Below are 18,084 nucleotides of genomic sequence, written 5' to 3' on the forward strand. Positions count from 1 at the left end.
TGCCACCTGGACTATGAAACGGCTCTGTCCGGTCTCCCTGTCCTTAGTCTCGCCCCCTCCAATTTATCCTGCTTGGCTGGGATTCAGGCCTACTAGCAGGGCCTCTGCTCATTGCGGCTTCCTAGGGGAGGAGTGGGCTGGGTCCTCTGAGGCAGGATGGACGCCTTCACGCTGGGCCAGCCTCATGCCTTATTGGTCCCACTCTGCTGCCCCACCCAGGCAGGGCCTCTTCTCCTCCGCTTTGTCCTGGCTCCCTCCCTCCTGGTCCACTTCCAAGGTCTCAGCTGGCCTTGTGCCCAAGCTAGCCCTGTTCTGCCAGATGTGGCCTGATGTTCCAGTCCACAGAAGGGGCTGTGTTACAGGGAACTTGATGGGGCCCCAGCCTTGTATGTATGTCTGCGTCCGTGTGTATGTGTGTGTGTCCGTGTGTGCCCATGTGTGTCTGTGTGTGTGCATGCACGTGCCCTGGCCTGGAGTCCCACTATTTGGTCATCTCTGCCCTCACTTCCTTCAGTCAGGGCCATCCATCCAGGCTTCCCCTTAGGTCCTCACGTACACCTCAGGACCTTTTTCTACCTCTCACCTCTAGGATCCCAAGAGTGTCTTCTGGCCCCTCTCACAGCTTCTGCAACACACCGCGTGCTCATCAGGTGCTGGATCCTCTCCCGCCCTGGCTGCACTGCCCTTGTGCCTGGCACACAGTGGGGGCCTCACTGGGTCCAGGATTTCCCCAATGGGCCTTGCTTGACAGCCGTGTTGGCCTCAGCCAACGCCCCTGGTGCTCCCCCACCAGAAAGGACATATCTACCCTGCACAAATCACCACCCCCCACTTCACCTGATGAGGCTTCCCAGACTCTGGACTCCCCCTTTGCGACCCTCTCCCCCATTCCCAGTGGCCTCATTCCAACCAACCTCTGCCTCCTAGTCCCCAGGTCTGAGTCTTCCAGGGTCCTGGTGACTGTGCCAGGATTTCTGCTTTGTCCCCATGCTGAGTGCCTGTCTCAGGCTCCTGGGCTCCGATGGGGCCTGAGCCATGCATTGCTCCAGCCTCCAACTCAGACCAGGACCGAGGCCTGCTCCAGGAACTGACCTCTGAACACCATATAGTTGCTCACCTGTATGTCCTGCCTGGCCTTCCCTGGGGACAGCGGTGAAATAGGTGGGAGGAGATCTGCTGGGAAGTAACCGCAATGTCAGAACTTAAGAGACTTGTGAAAGCCCCTCTCTCAGAATCTGCCTGGAACCAGGCAGAGCTTGGCCATGTCTGGGGGCCTGTGTTAGTGTGGCCCTCTGAGATTCTGCCCACAGAACAGTCTCTTCCTTAATGTATATTACTCAGGCCCTGCTGGGCAGTGGTCGTTCAGTGGTAGGATTCTCACCTTCCATGCAGGAGACTCAGGTTCAATGTCCAGCCAATGTTCCTCATGTGCAGCCACCACTGGTCAGTGGAGGCTCGTGTGTTGCTATGATGCTGAACAGGTTTCAGTGATGTGTCCCGACTAAGACCAGGTAGAAAGACCTGGAGATCTACTTCCAAAAAATCAGCCACTGAAAACCCTATGGATCACAATGGGATCCCATTGTGCATAGGGTCTTCATGAGTCACGGGCCGACTCGATGGCAGCTAACAACTCCAGGCCCTAGGAGTCGTGGCCACGGGATGAAATGACTCCTGGCGGCTGTCCCACTTTGCAGATTCTGCATGAATATCAGGTAGCTTGCCCTTGATGTTCCCACCAACCACCTCTAGATGTCTGCCAAATGTAGAAGGGAATGAGCTTTAGTTTGCACGTGTCTGTCCTTTAGCTTTTGTAAAAACCTGGTTAGAAATGACCTATACATAAAGGTTATTTACTTATGTATCTATTTTTACAGTTTCTAATGTTCGCTTCAGTGACACTGATTACATTCTTGAGTTATGCAACCGTTCTCACTCCCCTTTTCTGAGCTGTTCCTCGTCCATTAACATAAACTCACTGTCATCCAAGGTTCTTAACGAATCTTTCAAGTTGCTTTTGTCAATTCGATCCTTTATAGATAGTTCTTAAAAGAGCATAATGCTCAAGGCAGATATTTTTTACCAGTTAAATTAAACTATTGTTTGGTTTTAAGAAGACTTCAGGGGATATTTTTGGTTTAAGGCTTACAGGTTATGTCAAGGCAATAGTTTCAGGGGTTCATTCACCCTCCATGGCTCTGGGAAGTCTGGAGTCCATGAGAATTTGAAATTGTGTTCTGCATTTTCCCCCTTTTGATCAGTATCCTTCTATGGAATTTTTGATCAAAATGTTAAGTAATGGTAGCCAGGCACCATCCAGTTCTTCTGGACTCATGGAAAAGGAGGTAGTTGTCCATGGAGGCAATTAGCCACACATTCCATATCCTCCTCCTATTCCTGACTCTCCTTTTTTGGGGGAAATAAAGACCAATTGTGTGTCATGGATGGCCACTTGCAAGCTTTTAAGACCCCAGGCACTATGCAATGAACTAGGAGGTAGAACAGAAGCACTAAGCATGTTGTTGGGCCAATTAACTGGGATGTCCCAGGAAACCATGACCCTAAACCTCCAAACCAAGGAACATCCATGAGGCTTTTGGTTGGTTGTATATAAGCAGCCTCAGCAGCTACGTTTTTTTTGATCATTGTTGTAAATATATCTATCACACAACTTTTGCCAGTTCAACTTTTTACAGGTATACAACTTATCGACAGCAATTACAGTACTTGGCTATATAGCCCTACCCTTAATGAATGTTATTTTTCCATCACCGTTAACCCCCCTTCCCTCCCCCGAACCCCTGGTATCTGCTAATAAACTTTGGTCTCTATATGTTTTTCTTTTCTTGTCTTTTTATATAAGTGAGGTCATGCAATATTTGTCCTTTTGTGATTGACTTACTTCACTCAGCATAACATCTTCTAGTTCCATCCGCACTGTAGCATGTATCAAGACTTCATTTCTCCTACCAGCTGAGTAGTATTCCATTGTAGGTATGTGCCACATTTTATCCATTCATCTGTTGATGGGCATTTAGGTTGTTTCTACCTTTTGGCTATTGTGAATAGTGCTGCAGTGAACATCGGTGTACATGTCTCTTTTTAAGTCTCTGCTTTCAAGTCTTTCGGGTATGTACCTAGCAGTGGAATTGCTGGGTCATATAGTACTTTTATTTTTAGTTTTTTGAGGAATGGCCATACTGTTTTTCACAATGGCTGTACCATTTTGTATTCCCACCAGCAGTGGGTAAGAGTTTCAGTTTCCCCACATCCTCGCCAACATTCGTTATTTTCTGTTTTTTTTTTTTTAATCTTAGCCATCTGAATGAGAGTGAAATAGCACAAAGGTATTTATTAATTGCATCACTGTCTGTACCAGCAAAAGACTGCAAATTACTCAGATGTCCCTCAAGAGGAGACGTCCATACAATGGAATACTATGCAGCTGTAAAAAAGAACGATGACGGTCAATATACTCATAAAGAACTGTCTCCACCACACAGTGAGAAAAACAAGATGTAGAATAGCATTTGTAATACGTTACAACGTAGTATGTTTTGTACAATAATTTTATATATATGCATACATACATATATATATCTGCACATATTTGTATATACGTGTATGTCTTTGTGAAATCACTGGGTGGTACAAATGATTAACACCCTCAGCTGCTAACCAAAAGGGTGGCTGTTCGAGTCCACCCAGAGGCACCTCAGAAGAAAGTCCTGGCAATCTATGTCCAAAAACTCAGCCATCGAAAACGCTATGGAACACAGTTTTACTCTGACACACATGAGGTCGCCATGAGCTGGAGCCCACTTGGCAGCAACTGGTTGATTTGGTATGTATTTGCACATATATGCATGTATTTGCATATATACATATGTATATATCTATACTCTGGAAGAATGCATAAGAAATTGGTAATGATGGCAGCCTTTGTGGAGGTAAACTGGGTTGCTGGGGTCAGGGGTGTCACTCTGTACTTTGTATCATTTGAATGTTGAATCATGGGAACGTGTGGCCAATTCTACAATTTTAAAATAACAGAAGACAGTGGCTCTTTGGGAGTGCCTGTCTGAGGGGTGTGGTGACATCCATTCCCACCCCCCTACTCCTCTGAGCTGCACCCTACACTGTCTGGCCACCAGGACACTCCACGTTCCAGCCTTCCAGAGAGTGGTCATCACTGAGCATGCTCAGCTTCCCCTGAGGGCCCTGGCAGATAGGGGAGGCCTCTCTATTTGCAGTGACTCTGTCCTTGGTGTCAGCAGCACTCCCCTGCTGGTGCCCCTTGTACAAGCCCCTGGGACACAAGTGCTTCTTGGCTGGTTTGTGTCTTTCTACAGGCCAGTACGTGTTCCATAACAGTCTGTTTCCCTCATTGTCCAGAATACAGGATGCTTTCAGACGTAATGACCCCCCTCTCCTCACCCCTGCCCAACTGGTATCTGCTTATCTATCTGCTCTCCTCTTGGAACACCAGCCCCTCCCAGCCCCAGCTTCCCACTGCCTGCAGAGCTGACCAGGAGGTGAGTGTGGCAAGAGGGCAGAAGAGGCCCTGCGTGGGAGGAAAGCAGGTGGCAGGGTAGCAGCAGGCTTAGGGGATGGGGGAAACCAGGCATGTTGAGAACACTGCACACTGACCAGGTTCTCCTAAATGAGTCCACCAACTTCCTGAGTTTGACTAAGAGCCCAAGAGTCATTTAAGCAAAGTTGATTATATTTCACTCATATAGCCTGACAGAAGATTGCCAGGTCTTTCTTCCGAGGTGCCTCTGAGTGGACCTGAACCTCCAACCTTTCGGTTAGCAGCCAAGCACATTAACCGTTTGCTCCATCCAGGTACCTGGGCTCCTAGGAGGCCCTGGTAAATTCCTGTTGAGCCAAAGGTACTGATGGGGAGTGTTAACATTCTCAGAATGCCATGTCAGCCTTTAAAATCCTCTTCCTCATTAATTCAGGGGAAGCCCAGTTGCTAAAGTACTTCTTGTCACACTTGGTCAGGGATGACAGAGACACTGAGCTTGATGAACAGAAGGGAGGCTGGCAAGGACCCCGCCCCTCTAAGCATCAGCACAGCTTGCTTAGCAGGCTCCCTGCCTCCTGCCACTAAGCCCATCATTAAGGCTCCTTTGCCTTTCTCCTCAGCTACTCTGTGTATGTATGTGTGACATGATCGGATTTGCATTTTGGAAAGACTGTTCTGGACTGCAGGACCCAGTGACTGTGGGGAGACAGTGGGTGACATTAGTGCTGTCAACCTAGTACTTCTGCCCTCCCAGCCCGCGGGAGGTCTGCACTTCCCCCACCTCTGACACTAGGGCTGTGCAAGTTGCCTCATGCAGTGAACTGTATGGGGAGTGGATCATTTCTGGGTGGGAGCTTCAGGAGTAGGGGGTTGGTCCCATTCCCTCCCTTCTGTCAGGTGACTGGGAAGCAGGTGTCAGGATGGAGCCCCTACCAGCCTGGGCCAGAGCAGTCACAGTGAGCAGAACCCTCCTGCCAACCTGCACGGGACATAAAGCCTGAGTGGGAAATAAACCTTTGTTGTATTAACTGGGCCTGGCGTTGTTTGTTACCGCAGCACAACCCAGTGTGTCCTGACTAGTACACCAGTTAGGAGGCCACCAAGAAAGTTCAGCTGAGAGATGACAGCAGCCTGGACTAGAGCTGTGCGGGAAGCGAGGGAGCGACAAGGATGGATCATAGCGACCCCATAAGACAGAGTAGAACTGTTCCATAGGGTTTCCAAGGCTAGAATCCTCTGTCTTATAGGGTCACTATGAGTTCGAACCAAAGGGTTTGGTTTTGGTATGAAATCTTTATGGAGGTAGACTGCCACATCTTTGTCCCGCAGAGTAGCTGGTGGGTTCGAACCGCAGCAGCCAAAGGCTTAACCACTGCACTACCAGGGCTCCTTCTGTAAAGACTGCAGCCTAGAAAACCCTATTCTACTCTGTTACATGGGATCGCAATAACTGTGCTGTGCTAGGGTTTTACAAACATCATCCAATTTAACACTCAGAACAGTGCTGGGATGTAGGCTCTATTATGGCGGCCATTTCACAGATGAGGAAATTGAGGCTCAGAGAGCTTGAAGACTTCCCAAGCTAGGAGCGGGGAGAGCCAGGATACAAAGCCAGGTCTGTATGGTTTTTCCCTAACGCTGCCTCATCCTTAAAGGCAGTGGAACTCCATCAGCGAGTGAAGCGGGAGGCCGGAAATCGCGGCTGCGCATTTGGCGGCTGCGTGCTCCTCTCTCAGCCGGGGGTGTCCAAGCCCCCCAGCTGCTCCTGCACGACAGTCGCCCCGACGGAAGCGTCTGGGCGTTGGCAGTGTTCTGGGCCCCTCTCAAGTCCACGCGTCACTGATGCTCCCGCATGAACATCAGGGGGCTGAGTCTTGTTCTTGGCTGCGTGCGCGCAGGCAACGGCTGAAACACCGGCTTTGGTATCAGCTCCAGACTCCCACGGATTCCAGGGAAACCGGACTGCAGGGCGTGGATGCCTGCTTTGCTGATTTTTTTCCTCGACACTCATGGGATTCAGAGTTACAAGGTTCCCACCCAAGCAGAAACAAAAGCCGCCTTCACCAAAGTCACCAGAGAGGCTGTGCCATATTTCCACTTCCTGTTAGTTCTCCATTTTTCCTTCATTTATCTTGGCAGAGGATCGAGCAGTCCCTAGCCCAAATCTTTATATTGTGTGTTTGTGGTTGAAGGCTCTGGTTTTGATGTCAGACTTGGGATCACGTGCCAGCTTTGCCACATACTCATTCTGTAACCTTGAACAAGTTACTTAATGTCTCTGAGCCTCAGTTTTGCCCTCTCTAAAGTGGTAATATTAGTGACTACCTCACAGGGCTGGTGGGATGATTAATGGAGGTGCCTTGTGTAAAACATGTGCTACTGTGCCTGGCACATCATAGGTGCTTGATAAATGGTTGATAAATTGTTATCCAGTATTTTTGGTCTAGTGTGTTGAAGGACCCTGCTACAAGATTATATATATTTAAATATGGACTCATAGCATGTCAGAGCTGAAGCACTATCTGTTGGTGAAGGTCAGACTTATGCAGAAACGTCATATATAATGTATACATCTCTCTCTCTCTATCTATGGAAGGAGCCCTGATGGCGCAACAGTTAATTGCTTGGCTGCTAACAGAAAGGTCGGCGTTTCAAAACCTCCCGCTGGCTCTGCGAGAGAAAGACCTGGCAATTTGCCTCTGCCTAGAAAACCCTATGGGGCAGTTCTATTCTGTCACATGGGGTCGCTATGACTTGGAATTGATTCAGCGGCACCCAACAGCAACATAATATACTGAATATATTGTAGATGGCCAGAAGAACAAACAAATCAGTCTCAGAAGAAATACAACCAGAATGCTTCGAAGAAATACAACCAGAACACAACCAGAGAAGGGAGGATGGCGAGACGTGGTTTTGCTTTTACTTTGGACGCGTCATCAGGACAGATCAATCTCTAGAAAAGAACATCAGGTTTGGTAAAGTAGAGGGTCAGCGAAACCAGGGAAACCCTCAGTGAGATGAACTGGCACAATCGCCACAGCAATGGCCTCAAACATAGCAAAGATCATGCAGATGGTACAAGACTGGGCAACATTTCGTTCTCTTATCCATAAGGTTGCCATGAGTTGGAACCGACGAGATTGCAACTATCAACAACTAAAAGCTGTTCTGCTGTGGTTGACATAGGGGTGTGGCCCCCAGCATGCTCCCCACCTCATTTGCCTCCCAGCCCCAAAGGTGGCCACCTAAGAGCCCCTGTAGAAGCCCAAGGCTCCTCTGAATGAGGCAGGAAAACCGTAGACCAGGGTTGTTGAGTGACTTGTCCAGTCACTGGGAGGGAAAGAAGGTTCAAACCCTTCTTCAGGAGTGTGGATTGGCAAACCTTCTGGGCCTCCCTTCCTCCATCTGTGACCCAAAACCAAAAAAACCCTCGCCTGTTCCCGTCAAGTTGATTCCAACTCATAGCGATCCTATAGGAACTGCCCGGTAGTCTTCAAGGAGTGGCTGGTGGATTCGAACTGCTGACCTTTTGATTAGCTGTGGAGCTCTTAACCACTGCACCACCACGGCTCCCCATCTATGACTGAACCAAAACCAAACCTGTTGCCATTGAGTCGATTCTGACTCATAGCAACCCTATAGGACAGAGTGGAACTGCCCCATAGGGTTTCCAAGGAGCAGCTGGTGGGTTCAAACTGCTGACCTTTTGGTTAGGAGCCAAGCTCTTAACCACTGCACCACCATCTGTGACGGGGAGTGAAAATACCTACCTGGCAGTGTAGTAGAACTGAAAGGAGAGAGGTTGTGCCCCCACCCTGTAGGAAGTCCCCGTATCATCGAGTGACCTTCACACCAGTGCCTGCACTTGGAGAAGAGGAAGCAAAGGCTGACTGGCTAAGCCAGCTGTGAAAGTGTCTAAAGCAGGCAGATCCCAAAGAGACCACATGAAGGCTCTGCTCAGTTGGCACTGTCCTCCACCAGCCCTTGCCTAGCCTGCATGTCCCCTGCTGTGTACCTGGCAGCCACATCACTTCACTCCATGGGCTCTGGGCAACAGGGTGCCACCTGCTGAGCCTCTGAACATGCCCTTCCAATCAGCCCATCCCTCCAGCACACTCCCCAGCTGTCCTTGTGGGGCTGCATTTGTCTCTTTAATAAACATCCTCACCACGCCTTGGGAGAGGCTAAAGCCCTTTTCTGCCCTTAGGCACCTCAAGCTTGACCTCCCTGTGATGATTAACGTTGTATGTCAGCTTGGCTAGGCTATGATCCGCAGGGGTTTGGCAGACGTCGGACTGCCTGCCTGTCCACAATGTGATCTATCAGTTGAAAGGGGCGTTTCCTTGGGGGTGTGGCCTGCCTCTAGTATATAAATGGATGTTCTGGTAAATCTCTTTCTCTTTCTTGACCCCGTACTCTTCTTAAAGTTCTGTTGTACATAGAGTCGCTATGAATCGGAACCGACTCGGTGGCACCTAACAACAACAACACTCTTCTCATCGTCTGACCTCCAGTTCTCAGGACAAAAGCCTGCAGAAGTCTTCAGCTTGCTGCCTGACCTGCAGATTTTGGGTTCAGCAGCCCCTGGAACCCTGTGAGCCGACGGAGGCCTCCAGCCTGCCGCCTGACCCGTGAGCGGTTTCCTTGAAGTAAATCTCTCTCTCTACTTATATACACGCTTCACTGGTTTTGCTCCTCTAGAGAACCCAGACTAAGAGACTCCCCAAAAGGGGACTTGTCGTCTCCCACTCCCTCCCAGCCTGCTTCTCCTCCAAATTGTCTCAGTGGTGGCATTGCATCTGCCCAGATTCCTAAGGCATAAACGCGGACAGAAGGGTTTGTTACATCCAACTGGACACAAAAACCAAGACCAAACCAGGTGCTGTCGAGCCAACTTCAACTCATGGCAACCACATGTGTATCTGAGTAGAACTGCGCTTTGTAAGGTTTTCAGTGGCTGCTTTTTCAAAGGTAGATCACCAGGCCTTTCTCCCAAGGTCCCTCTGCGTAGACTCGAACTGCCAGCCTTTCTGTTAGTAGCCCAGCGCTTGACCATCTAGGCCACCCAGGGACTCCTAACTGGACACAAATCCTGCCAATTCCGCACCCGAGTATCTCTTGGTAAAGTCTTTATCATAAAGACCTCGTTCCTTCGCCCTTTCAGGACTTCCACATCTGTCACCTAGACTACTAATGGCAACAGCCCCTGATGGGGGCCTACCTCCCGCCCCTCAGCCCACTCTCCCGGCACTTCGGTTTTAGTGGGGAAGACAATCGACAGCAAACAACCATCCAAATCTGTAAACCCATCCCAGACTGTGGTGACAGGGAGGAAGAGAAGTGTGCTATCAACGAACACGATGGGAACATGGGGTTATTCCCGCTCCGTGGTAAGGGAAGGCCTCTCTTCAAGGGGGCTGCTTCTTGGCTAAGACCTGCAGACTGTGGAGTCCTCGCACCTATGGAAAGGCCAGCAAGGCTGCCCATAGTTCCAGAGGCAGGCCCAGCCTGGCAGGAATAGGGCCCCAGGACTGTGTGGGGTGCTCATCTCCCCACTCTATCCCTAAAGGGGGAGAAGGAACTGGTCATTCAAAGTATGTGGGGGTGGGAAATCATTCCAGGCAGAGGGAACAGCTTCTGCAAAGGCCTGGAGGTAGAAGAGAGGAGGCCAGTGCAGGAGTGGGAAGACCAGCCTGAGCAGGGTGAGGAAGAAGGAGAGTGGGGGAGGGACAGAGTGAGAGGCTGGAGCTCGCTGGGTCCTCCAGGTCATGGCTGGGAGATGGAATTTTTCCTAAAGGTGAAGGGGAGATCCTGATGCTGTCAGTGGCATACTACCATGACCTGATTTGCATCTTAAAAGATAACTCTGGCACTTGCAGTGTGGAGGGGGAACTGGGGTGGGTCCAGGTGAGACAATGGCCCTGTTTTTCAATAAATCCAGTGTCACACCATAAGCCCCTGAACCCCGGCAGGGGCAGGGGGAGAGAGTCTGAGTCTTCAGGAGAGAGAATTTCCAGTACTTGGAGTCTCTGGGTGTTGCAAACGGTTTAACCTCACTGCTAACCAGAAGGTTGCTGGTTCAAGTCCACCCAGAGGTACCTCAGGAGAAAGGCCTGGTGATCTTCTTCTGAAAAATCAGTCATTGAAAACACTGTGGAGCACAGTTCTAATCTGACACTCACGGGGGCATCGTGAGTCGGAAGTGACTCAGTGGCTCAATGGCAACTGCTGTGTGTGTGTGCGCGCGCGTGCGTGCGTGTTATTGCTGTGGGAGTGAATCTAGAAGAGAGGTCCATACTCAACTGTGAGCGCTTTGAAGACAAGGGTTAAATGTTATTCTTCTCTGTATCTGCAGGATCTAGCACAGGCTTGGTGTGAGAGCTAAGATGTTTACTGCACAAATAAGTAAGACGGAAATTTTAGTTCAAGCTTGTGTAGGTACAATCTGTCCCTGACCCTGGCCCCACTGTCACCAGGCAAAGGGGCAAGTGCCTGGTACTTCCTTGTCTCATTCCAGATGTAATCACTGAGCCTCCCCAACCTGGAAATGGAATAGGGAGATGAACAGCCCACACGGTTAGTCCTGGGGCTCCGTGCCCGCCTGGCCCTGGACCGTCAGGCAGCCTTGCAGCCTTTCCGTAGGTGCAAGGACTCCATCGTCTGGGCCGCTGGCACTGCTTAGGCCAGAGTCCCGGGGCTTTGTGTCCAAGGGGTGCCCGTTTCTAGTGCAATCTTATTCCCCTGCAGTTCACATTTGTGTTTTTCTGATTGGCTGAGAGGCAGACTGTGCTAGAGCTGGCTCATCAGGAGGGCGGGCTTTGCAGTGGAGGGAGCAGAGCTGCAGAGTGAGAAAGCTAAAGAGTTCATCTCATTTCTGCCACTGCCTTGCTGGGTGACCACAGAAGAGACTGTTCCACCTGAAAGGGGACACACTCATGGCCTCAGGGCCGTGGCTCACCTGCATCGACCTGGCCAATGGGTAACATGTTCTATAAACAAGGACTAGGCCTACGTTTTTTTTCTAGGAGGGAAAAAAATTTTTTTTTTTTTTTAGGAGGGAAAGGGTCCAACCAGGCAGACAGTAGGTACCGAGTGGCTCTCAGAGGAGCTAGGGAGTACAAATGGTTAACGCACTTGGCTGCTAATCAAAAGGTTGGAGGTTCAAGTCTACCCAGAGGTGCCTCGGAAGAGAGGCCTGGTGATCTATGTCCAAAAAATCAATCACTGAAAACCCTGTGGAGCACAGTTCTACTCTGACACACATGTGACTGCCATGAATCAGAACTGGCTCCACGGCAACTGGTTAGGTAGCCCCCAGCTTCCAGCGTCTCTGCCCACATCACCGGTAAGGTTCTGGCTTGAAGAGATTTGCCTGCACCTCTTCATGGCCCTGCCTCGGTCCTAGGTGAATGAAGAACCTGGTCTCCACATTTTGACCACTCTGGGGGCTGGGGGGTGCTGGGGCTGGTTTGGCTGCCCCTCCACCCCAGAAGCTGGCTGGAAACCTTATTGCAGTGTGCTTGGAACAAGGATGGGAAAAGGCAGTGTGGGTGACTCCACGATAAGGCAGGTTATGGAACACCCAGGGTCAACCTCACGGGAAGCTGAACTCAAAGTCTGAGTCCAAGGCACTCAGGCCTTCGGTGTATGGGCCGCGTGGACTGTAGGGTCAGGAGGAGATGAAGTCAAGGGTGAACAATAGGGTCCAGGCCAGGGAGCCAGCTTGCAGGTGCCAGCAGACACGGGGCGGGGAACAGCTGTGCCCGTCTGGCTTACGGAGGCTTTGGGACCAGGCAGGGCTCCAGGACCTTGTAGCTGCACCAGATGACTCGGACCAATCTAGAAGCAGCCAGGCGAGGCTGCACCATGTTGGGATGAACCTGGTGATCCAAGCCTGGGTTCCCAGAGCACCTGTACGTCCTGCTAGTAGAGCACCTTCCCAGCAGGTGACTTTCATCTTTATCTGCATCTGTCTCACCCAGGGGCCCAGGGACTGTGACGATACAGCTTCTTAGGGCTGGGACATGGCCCCAGGACCTGGTGCCCAGTCAGTCCTCAGAACATGAAATGTGGCATTAACATCTGATACACCAACAAGTCCAGTTCAGTAGGCACCATGCACCTACTATGTGCTTTGTCCTTGGTTAATAAGACCCCACTCCTGCCATTGGGTGGGTTCCCAACAAAACCTTGGTTTCTATTCCTTCAGAAACCATTGCTGGGCCTTCAAGGAGGAAGCTGCCTGCTTGGATCTGGGTAAACATGATGTCCTTCTAAAACCAAGTCTTCCCTAGATACTAACTTGTTGTTTTTCGCTGCCATCCAGGCAGTCCCTGACTGGTGGTGACCCCATACACAATGAGATTGGACCGTTGTGATCCATAGGGTTTTCTCTGGCTAATTTTCAGAAGTAGATTGCAAGGCCTTTTTTCTAGTCTGTCTCAGTTTGGAAGTTCTGCTGAAACCTGTTCAGCATCATAGCAACATGCAAACCTCCACTGATAGGTGGGTGGTGGCTACCCATGAGGTGCACTGGTAGGGAATCACCTGAGTCTCCCACGTGGAAGGTGAGAATTCTACCACTGAACAACTGCTGCCCCAGATACTAACTTGTCTTGTGCCGTTGACTTGATTCCAACTAATGGCGACTCCGTGTGTTAAAGAGTAGAACTGCTCCATAGGGCCTTCTTGGCTGTAATCTTTATGGAGGAGGCCCGGTGGTACAGTGGTTAAGTGCTTGGCTGCTTACTGAAAGGTTGTTCGTTTGATGTAGCGGTCTGCTTCCTTAAAGATTACAGCCTTGGAAACCCAATGGGGCAGTTCTACTCTATCCTACAGGGTCACTATGAGTTGGAATTGACTCCATGGCCTTCGGTTTGGTTTTTAGTTTAATCTTTATGGAAGCAGATCTCAAGACCTTTTCTTCCCCAGTGCCACCGGGTGGGTTTGAACTGCCATCCTTCTGGTTACCAGTCAAGTGCAAACTGTTTGCGCCATCCACAGACCTCCAGATACTAACCAGTCCTGTCAAACTGATCACCTCATTGAAGCCTCTTAATGCTGATGCCTGGCCACTTGCCCAGTAGGTTTGAGCCAAGACTTCCTACGGGCCCAGACACAAGGCAAACCTGGTCACAGAATGGCCAGGAGCTGGGCCTCTTACACTGGGCTCTGTCATGGGGTGCTCAAGTCAAGGATAAACACGGGGCAGCTTCTGGGGCCATCAACTTTATGCAAACATTTAGAAAAAATTATTTTTTGCACACACATAAAGGCTAGAGTGGAGCCCTGGTGGCACTGTGGTTAAGACCTTGGCTAGTAACCAAAAGGTCGGCAGTTCAAATCTACCTGCCATTCCTTGGAAACCCTATGGGGAATGTCTACTCTGTCCTATAGGGTCAATATGAGTCAGAACTGACTCGATGGCACCTAACAACAACAACAACGGAGGCCAAAGGAGCAGGATCGACTTTTCCACACGTACCAAAGTCTTGTTCTAGAGTAGGACGTAAAGCCTTTCTAAGTGTATGAGATGAGATGTGAGACTTTAACGAAAGTTTACACCTTGACTGCGCAGCACTAAATTATTGCCTGCTACTCTCAACCCGGTTCTGTTCTCCAGTGCAGGAGGGCTACTCTTGTGAGCATGTTTGAGGGTCTTTGCTGGTGTTCTGAGGAAACGCTTACAGCTCTGAACATGTGTGCAGATTGTCACTTGGTCTGCACTCCTGCCTCTCCATGAGCCTCTCCTAGCCTGATTTGATACCTGAGCCAGGATTGAATGATTTGGAATCAACATACAGTCTCATTTTTAGGAATTCTTAGACACAGCATGAATTCTAGGTCTGAATCTGCCACTGATTTACTGTGTGACTTAGCATAGCTCCCTTTCCCTCTCTGGCCCTCAGTTTCCTCATCTATAAAGTGGGAAGGATGGGTTGGACAATGGCTGAGGTTCCTTTCACCTTTGATATTTTGTGACCTAAGGCCTTTAGTGCCTGCCAAAAGAACAAACAAACAAAACCAAATCCATTGCTGTTGAGTCAATTTCGACTCATAGCTACCTTATAGAACAGAACTGCCCCATAGGGTCTCCAAGGAGCACCTGGTGGATTCGAACTGCCAACCTTTTGGTTAGCAGCTGAACTCTTAACCACTACACCACCAGGGTTTCCAGTGCCTGTCCAGGTGGGTATAATTCAGATTCGACTAAGATTTATCCAGATTCAACTAAAAGGTGCTCTGAGCATTCACATACATTATTTAATTTAGTTTTCTCAGACTCTGGAAAGGTAGGTGTTACTATCACCATTTTAGAGATTATAAAATGTAAGCTCAGGGAAGTTTAGTGTGTTAACCAAGGTCACACAGCCAAGAAGTGGCAACTCTGAGATTCAGTTTCAGGCCGTCTAATTTGTGTCCAGGGTGCTGAGAACTGACACTCTGAGCCCAGTGCCAACTTGGCTTCCCCCATTCGTCCCTCCTTGCCCCCAGGAGCTCAGCTGAAGGATGGAGGTGGGCTCAGGCTGGTGCTGGAGGTCACTGGTAAGTACAGTGAGGGCTGTTAATGTTCTGGAAGGCTGTCTTGGGGCACGTCATCAAGGGCTGAGAGCAGCATCTCTGGCCCTCCCTGGGTCTGGCTCTCCCAGGTGAGTCCTCTAGGCCCCATCTGTGCTCTAAGCTTAAGGAGCCGCCTGCTCTTTGCTATGCTTTGCCATCTGGAAGCCCCTGCCTGCCATGTGGCTCGCCATCTCCAGAGGCCCACCCTCAAAAATTCCTTTGCACATTTCCCAGCCCCCAGGAAACATCTCCATCAGGAGCAGGCAGAGGGCAGGGAAGGAGGAGGTGTGTTGGCGACTGAACCAGGATCTCTGTCCTGGTGATTAGAGGGGAGGTGACTAGGAGGAAAGGGTATTTTAAGCCTTGCTTTATTTTGGGCAATCCATCACAAGCAGTCTGCCAGCAGCAAGGCTTTTGAGATCTCAGTTGCCTACCAGAACCTTGGGGTGGCCCTGACTCCTGGTATGACATTGGGCAGGTGGATTTCTCTCTCTGGGCCTCAGTGTCCCCATCTAGGCAATAACCAGCTGGTTGGGTCCAACTGATCTCAGGTCCGTCCCATCGGTGACATTTTAGGATCCACTATTACTTACCTTCCCAGAACCAGGGGCTTGGGCCAAATGCCTTTGGAAAACGCATCAAGCTTACAGATCGCTCTCTCGCTGTCTGGGTATTCCCACTCCTTAACTACAGCTGCCCCTGTCCCCTTCCCCACCCCAAAGGCGCACCCCATCCTGCCCAGGCCCCCCGGCAGGTCCAGGCCTAGCCCTTTAGCCTTGCAACTCAGTAACCGCGAGGGCAGCGCTACAGCCACGACTGCGGCGGTGGCAGTGGCGGCGCTGGCGGCGGCGGCGGCGGCGCAGGGGGCGGGGGAGGAAAAAGCGCCCCCGCAGCAGCCCGGATTCTACCCCCGGCGCGTCAGAGCGCTCTTCCGAACCCCTCGGTTTGTTGCTCGGGGCCGGAGTCGGCTGGGAGCCCGCTACCGCTCGATCGCATCCAACCGATCCTGCGGTTCCGCAACCCCGAACTCCGAGGAGCGGGCGCAGGCTCCTTTTCTCCCCCAGCCGCTGCGAGGCAGGGGGCTGCGGCCCTCGGGCGCCTCAGTGTAGCCCTTCCGGTGCCTAAGCGCGGGGAATTACACCTCCCCTCCTGGCCTGACAGTCTGGGCTGTCCCGCGCTGGGGGAAGTGGGTGGGGTGGTGGCAGAGGAGGTTGGGAAGACCATTTTTGGCTGGACCTGGGTCCAGATTCATCGTCTCTGTCTGATCCCTCCAACCCCATCTCCCTCCGCATCTCCCGGTCTCTGCCCCTTTGTCCCCACCTCCCACGGGGCTCAGCTTGCCGGGCGAAGGGCAGCCGCAGCCCGTACCTACTCCCCGTCCGCAGTCCCTGCCCCCTCTGCTCGCCAGGGGGTCACCCCCCCGGTTAAGGCCAACTTTCCTCTCCCGCCGAGGGCGGCGAGCGTAGAAGGACCAAAGTTCGGGATCCATCGGCCAGCCGAAGGCTCTGCACCCCGAGGACCGCGGTCCGGGCGCGGGGAGGTCAGGACGCGGCGCTCGCCTCACCTGTTTCTCCAGCGGCTCCTTGGCCGAGAGCGCCGGCTTGGGGGAGGGCGCGCGGTCGCAGACGCAGCCCTCCAGCAGGTAGAGCCCCGAGGGCCGCGAGCTCGAGTCGCTCTCGAAGTAGAAGAGCAGGTTCTGCAGTAGCGCGAACCACTTGGTTTGCCATTTTGTGTTGTCCGAACTCCGCTTGCTCAGGTACCCCTTTCGCGTACCGTCCTTGCGCGCCAGCAGTCCCAGGGACGCGACGTGCCCATCGTTCAGCCGGATCCCCTTCTGCATGGTGCTCGGAGGCCAGCGAGACCCCACGCGCTTACATCTTCTCCGGCCGGCACTCCGCAGACCCCAGTCAGTGCGCGCCGCGCGCTGCCTCTCTCTGGCGCCGGCTCGTTTGCTCTCCCCCTTTTCCTCCCTTCCCTCCCCCAAACGTCTACACTCCAGGATCTGGCGCCAGACCGCGGCTTCCCGAATCCAGATGTGCCATTCCCCGACCGCACGTCTCCTCTGCTCTGCAGAGCCCCCGGGCCCAGGAAATGCCGCCCGACCCTCCCCGGGCGCCTGGCAAACTGAGGGACTGGCGAGCTGCGCGCTGGCGAGGGGCAGGCGGAGTCATGTGACGCCGATCCCTCGAAGAGCCCGTTTCAGCAGCGAGGACAGGGACACACGCACGCAGCCCCGGCAAGGCGCAGAGCCGCTCGCAGGCTGCACCTTGGCGCCCCCTCCCCTTCCTCGGACACACACACACACGCACACTCGCACGCACACACACGCACACACACACATCCTGCCCCCCGTCCGGGACTCCCCTTCTCCTCTTCGGGTGTTTATAAAGCAAATCAGATCAATTTTCATTTAGCTCAGTGGAACCCCAGAGACTCGCCATCCCGGGAGTTTGCATCTTTGCGCCCCACCGCGGCGCACTGTAGATCCGGGGTCAAGTGCCAGTTGTTTTCTCCTCCAAAGGCCTCCCCACCCCCCGTACTTTGTCTAATTCGAAGTGGACGGAGGAAAGTGGATGGCGAAATAGATTTGAAAGCGCTTTCAGCCCTAATCTTTGCGTAACCGACCAGCATCTCAGCATCTTGTCCCACTCCTGGCAGCTTCCCCAGCTACCTGGGGACAATGCGGGGGGCTGGGGGGGAAGATGGGGAAGGGAGAGGTGAAGGTTTATTTTATTTTATTTTATTTTAAGCGTTGCCATAATTACCGGCTCCACCCCCTGAGCCCTGAGGTCTGGCTGGCGAGCCGCTGCTGGGAGTTTTCTGCAAATACCCCCCAAAGCCTGAAGGCGGGCTTCAAACGCAGGCGCCGGGGACTATGGGAGCCTTCAAATAGCTGCGCTGGCGCAATGATACCTTAATGATAGATTTTCCGTTCTTATTTTTAGCTCCCATTCGCCTACACAGTTACACGGCATTTATCCGAGAAC

At 51.9% G+C, this 18,084-nt stretch overlaps 1 protein-coding gene across 1 annotated transcript in view; it reads right to left on the reverse strand.

Annotated features, from left to right (window-relative positions):
- RASGRF1 (Ras protein specific guanine nucleotide releasing factor 1) overlaps window positions 1-16,982 on the reverse strand; it is a 113,978-nt gene extending 96,996 nt beyond the window's left edge. Inside the window, exon 1 of the mRNA XM_049852589.1 lies at window positions 16,662-16,982. Within this exon, the coding sequence (XP_049708546.1) occupies window positions 16,662-16,937 (276 nt within the window). The 5' untranslated portion in view covers window positions 16,938-16,982. The remainder of the gene's footprint in view (window positions 1-16,661) is intronic.
- Between the last annotated feature and the right edge of the window lie 1,102 nt (window positions 16,983-18,084).

This window comes from Elephas maximus, chromosome 13 (assembly GCF_024166365.1).
Source record: "Elephas maximus indicus isolate mEleMax1 chromosome 13, mEleMax1 primary haplotype, whole genome shotgun sequence".
Lineage (NCBI taxonomy): Eukaryota > Metazoa > Chordata > Mammalia > Proboscidea > Elephantidae > Elephas > Elephas maximus.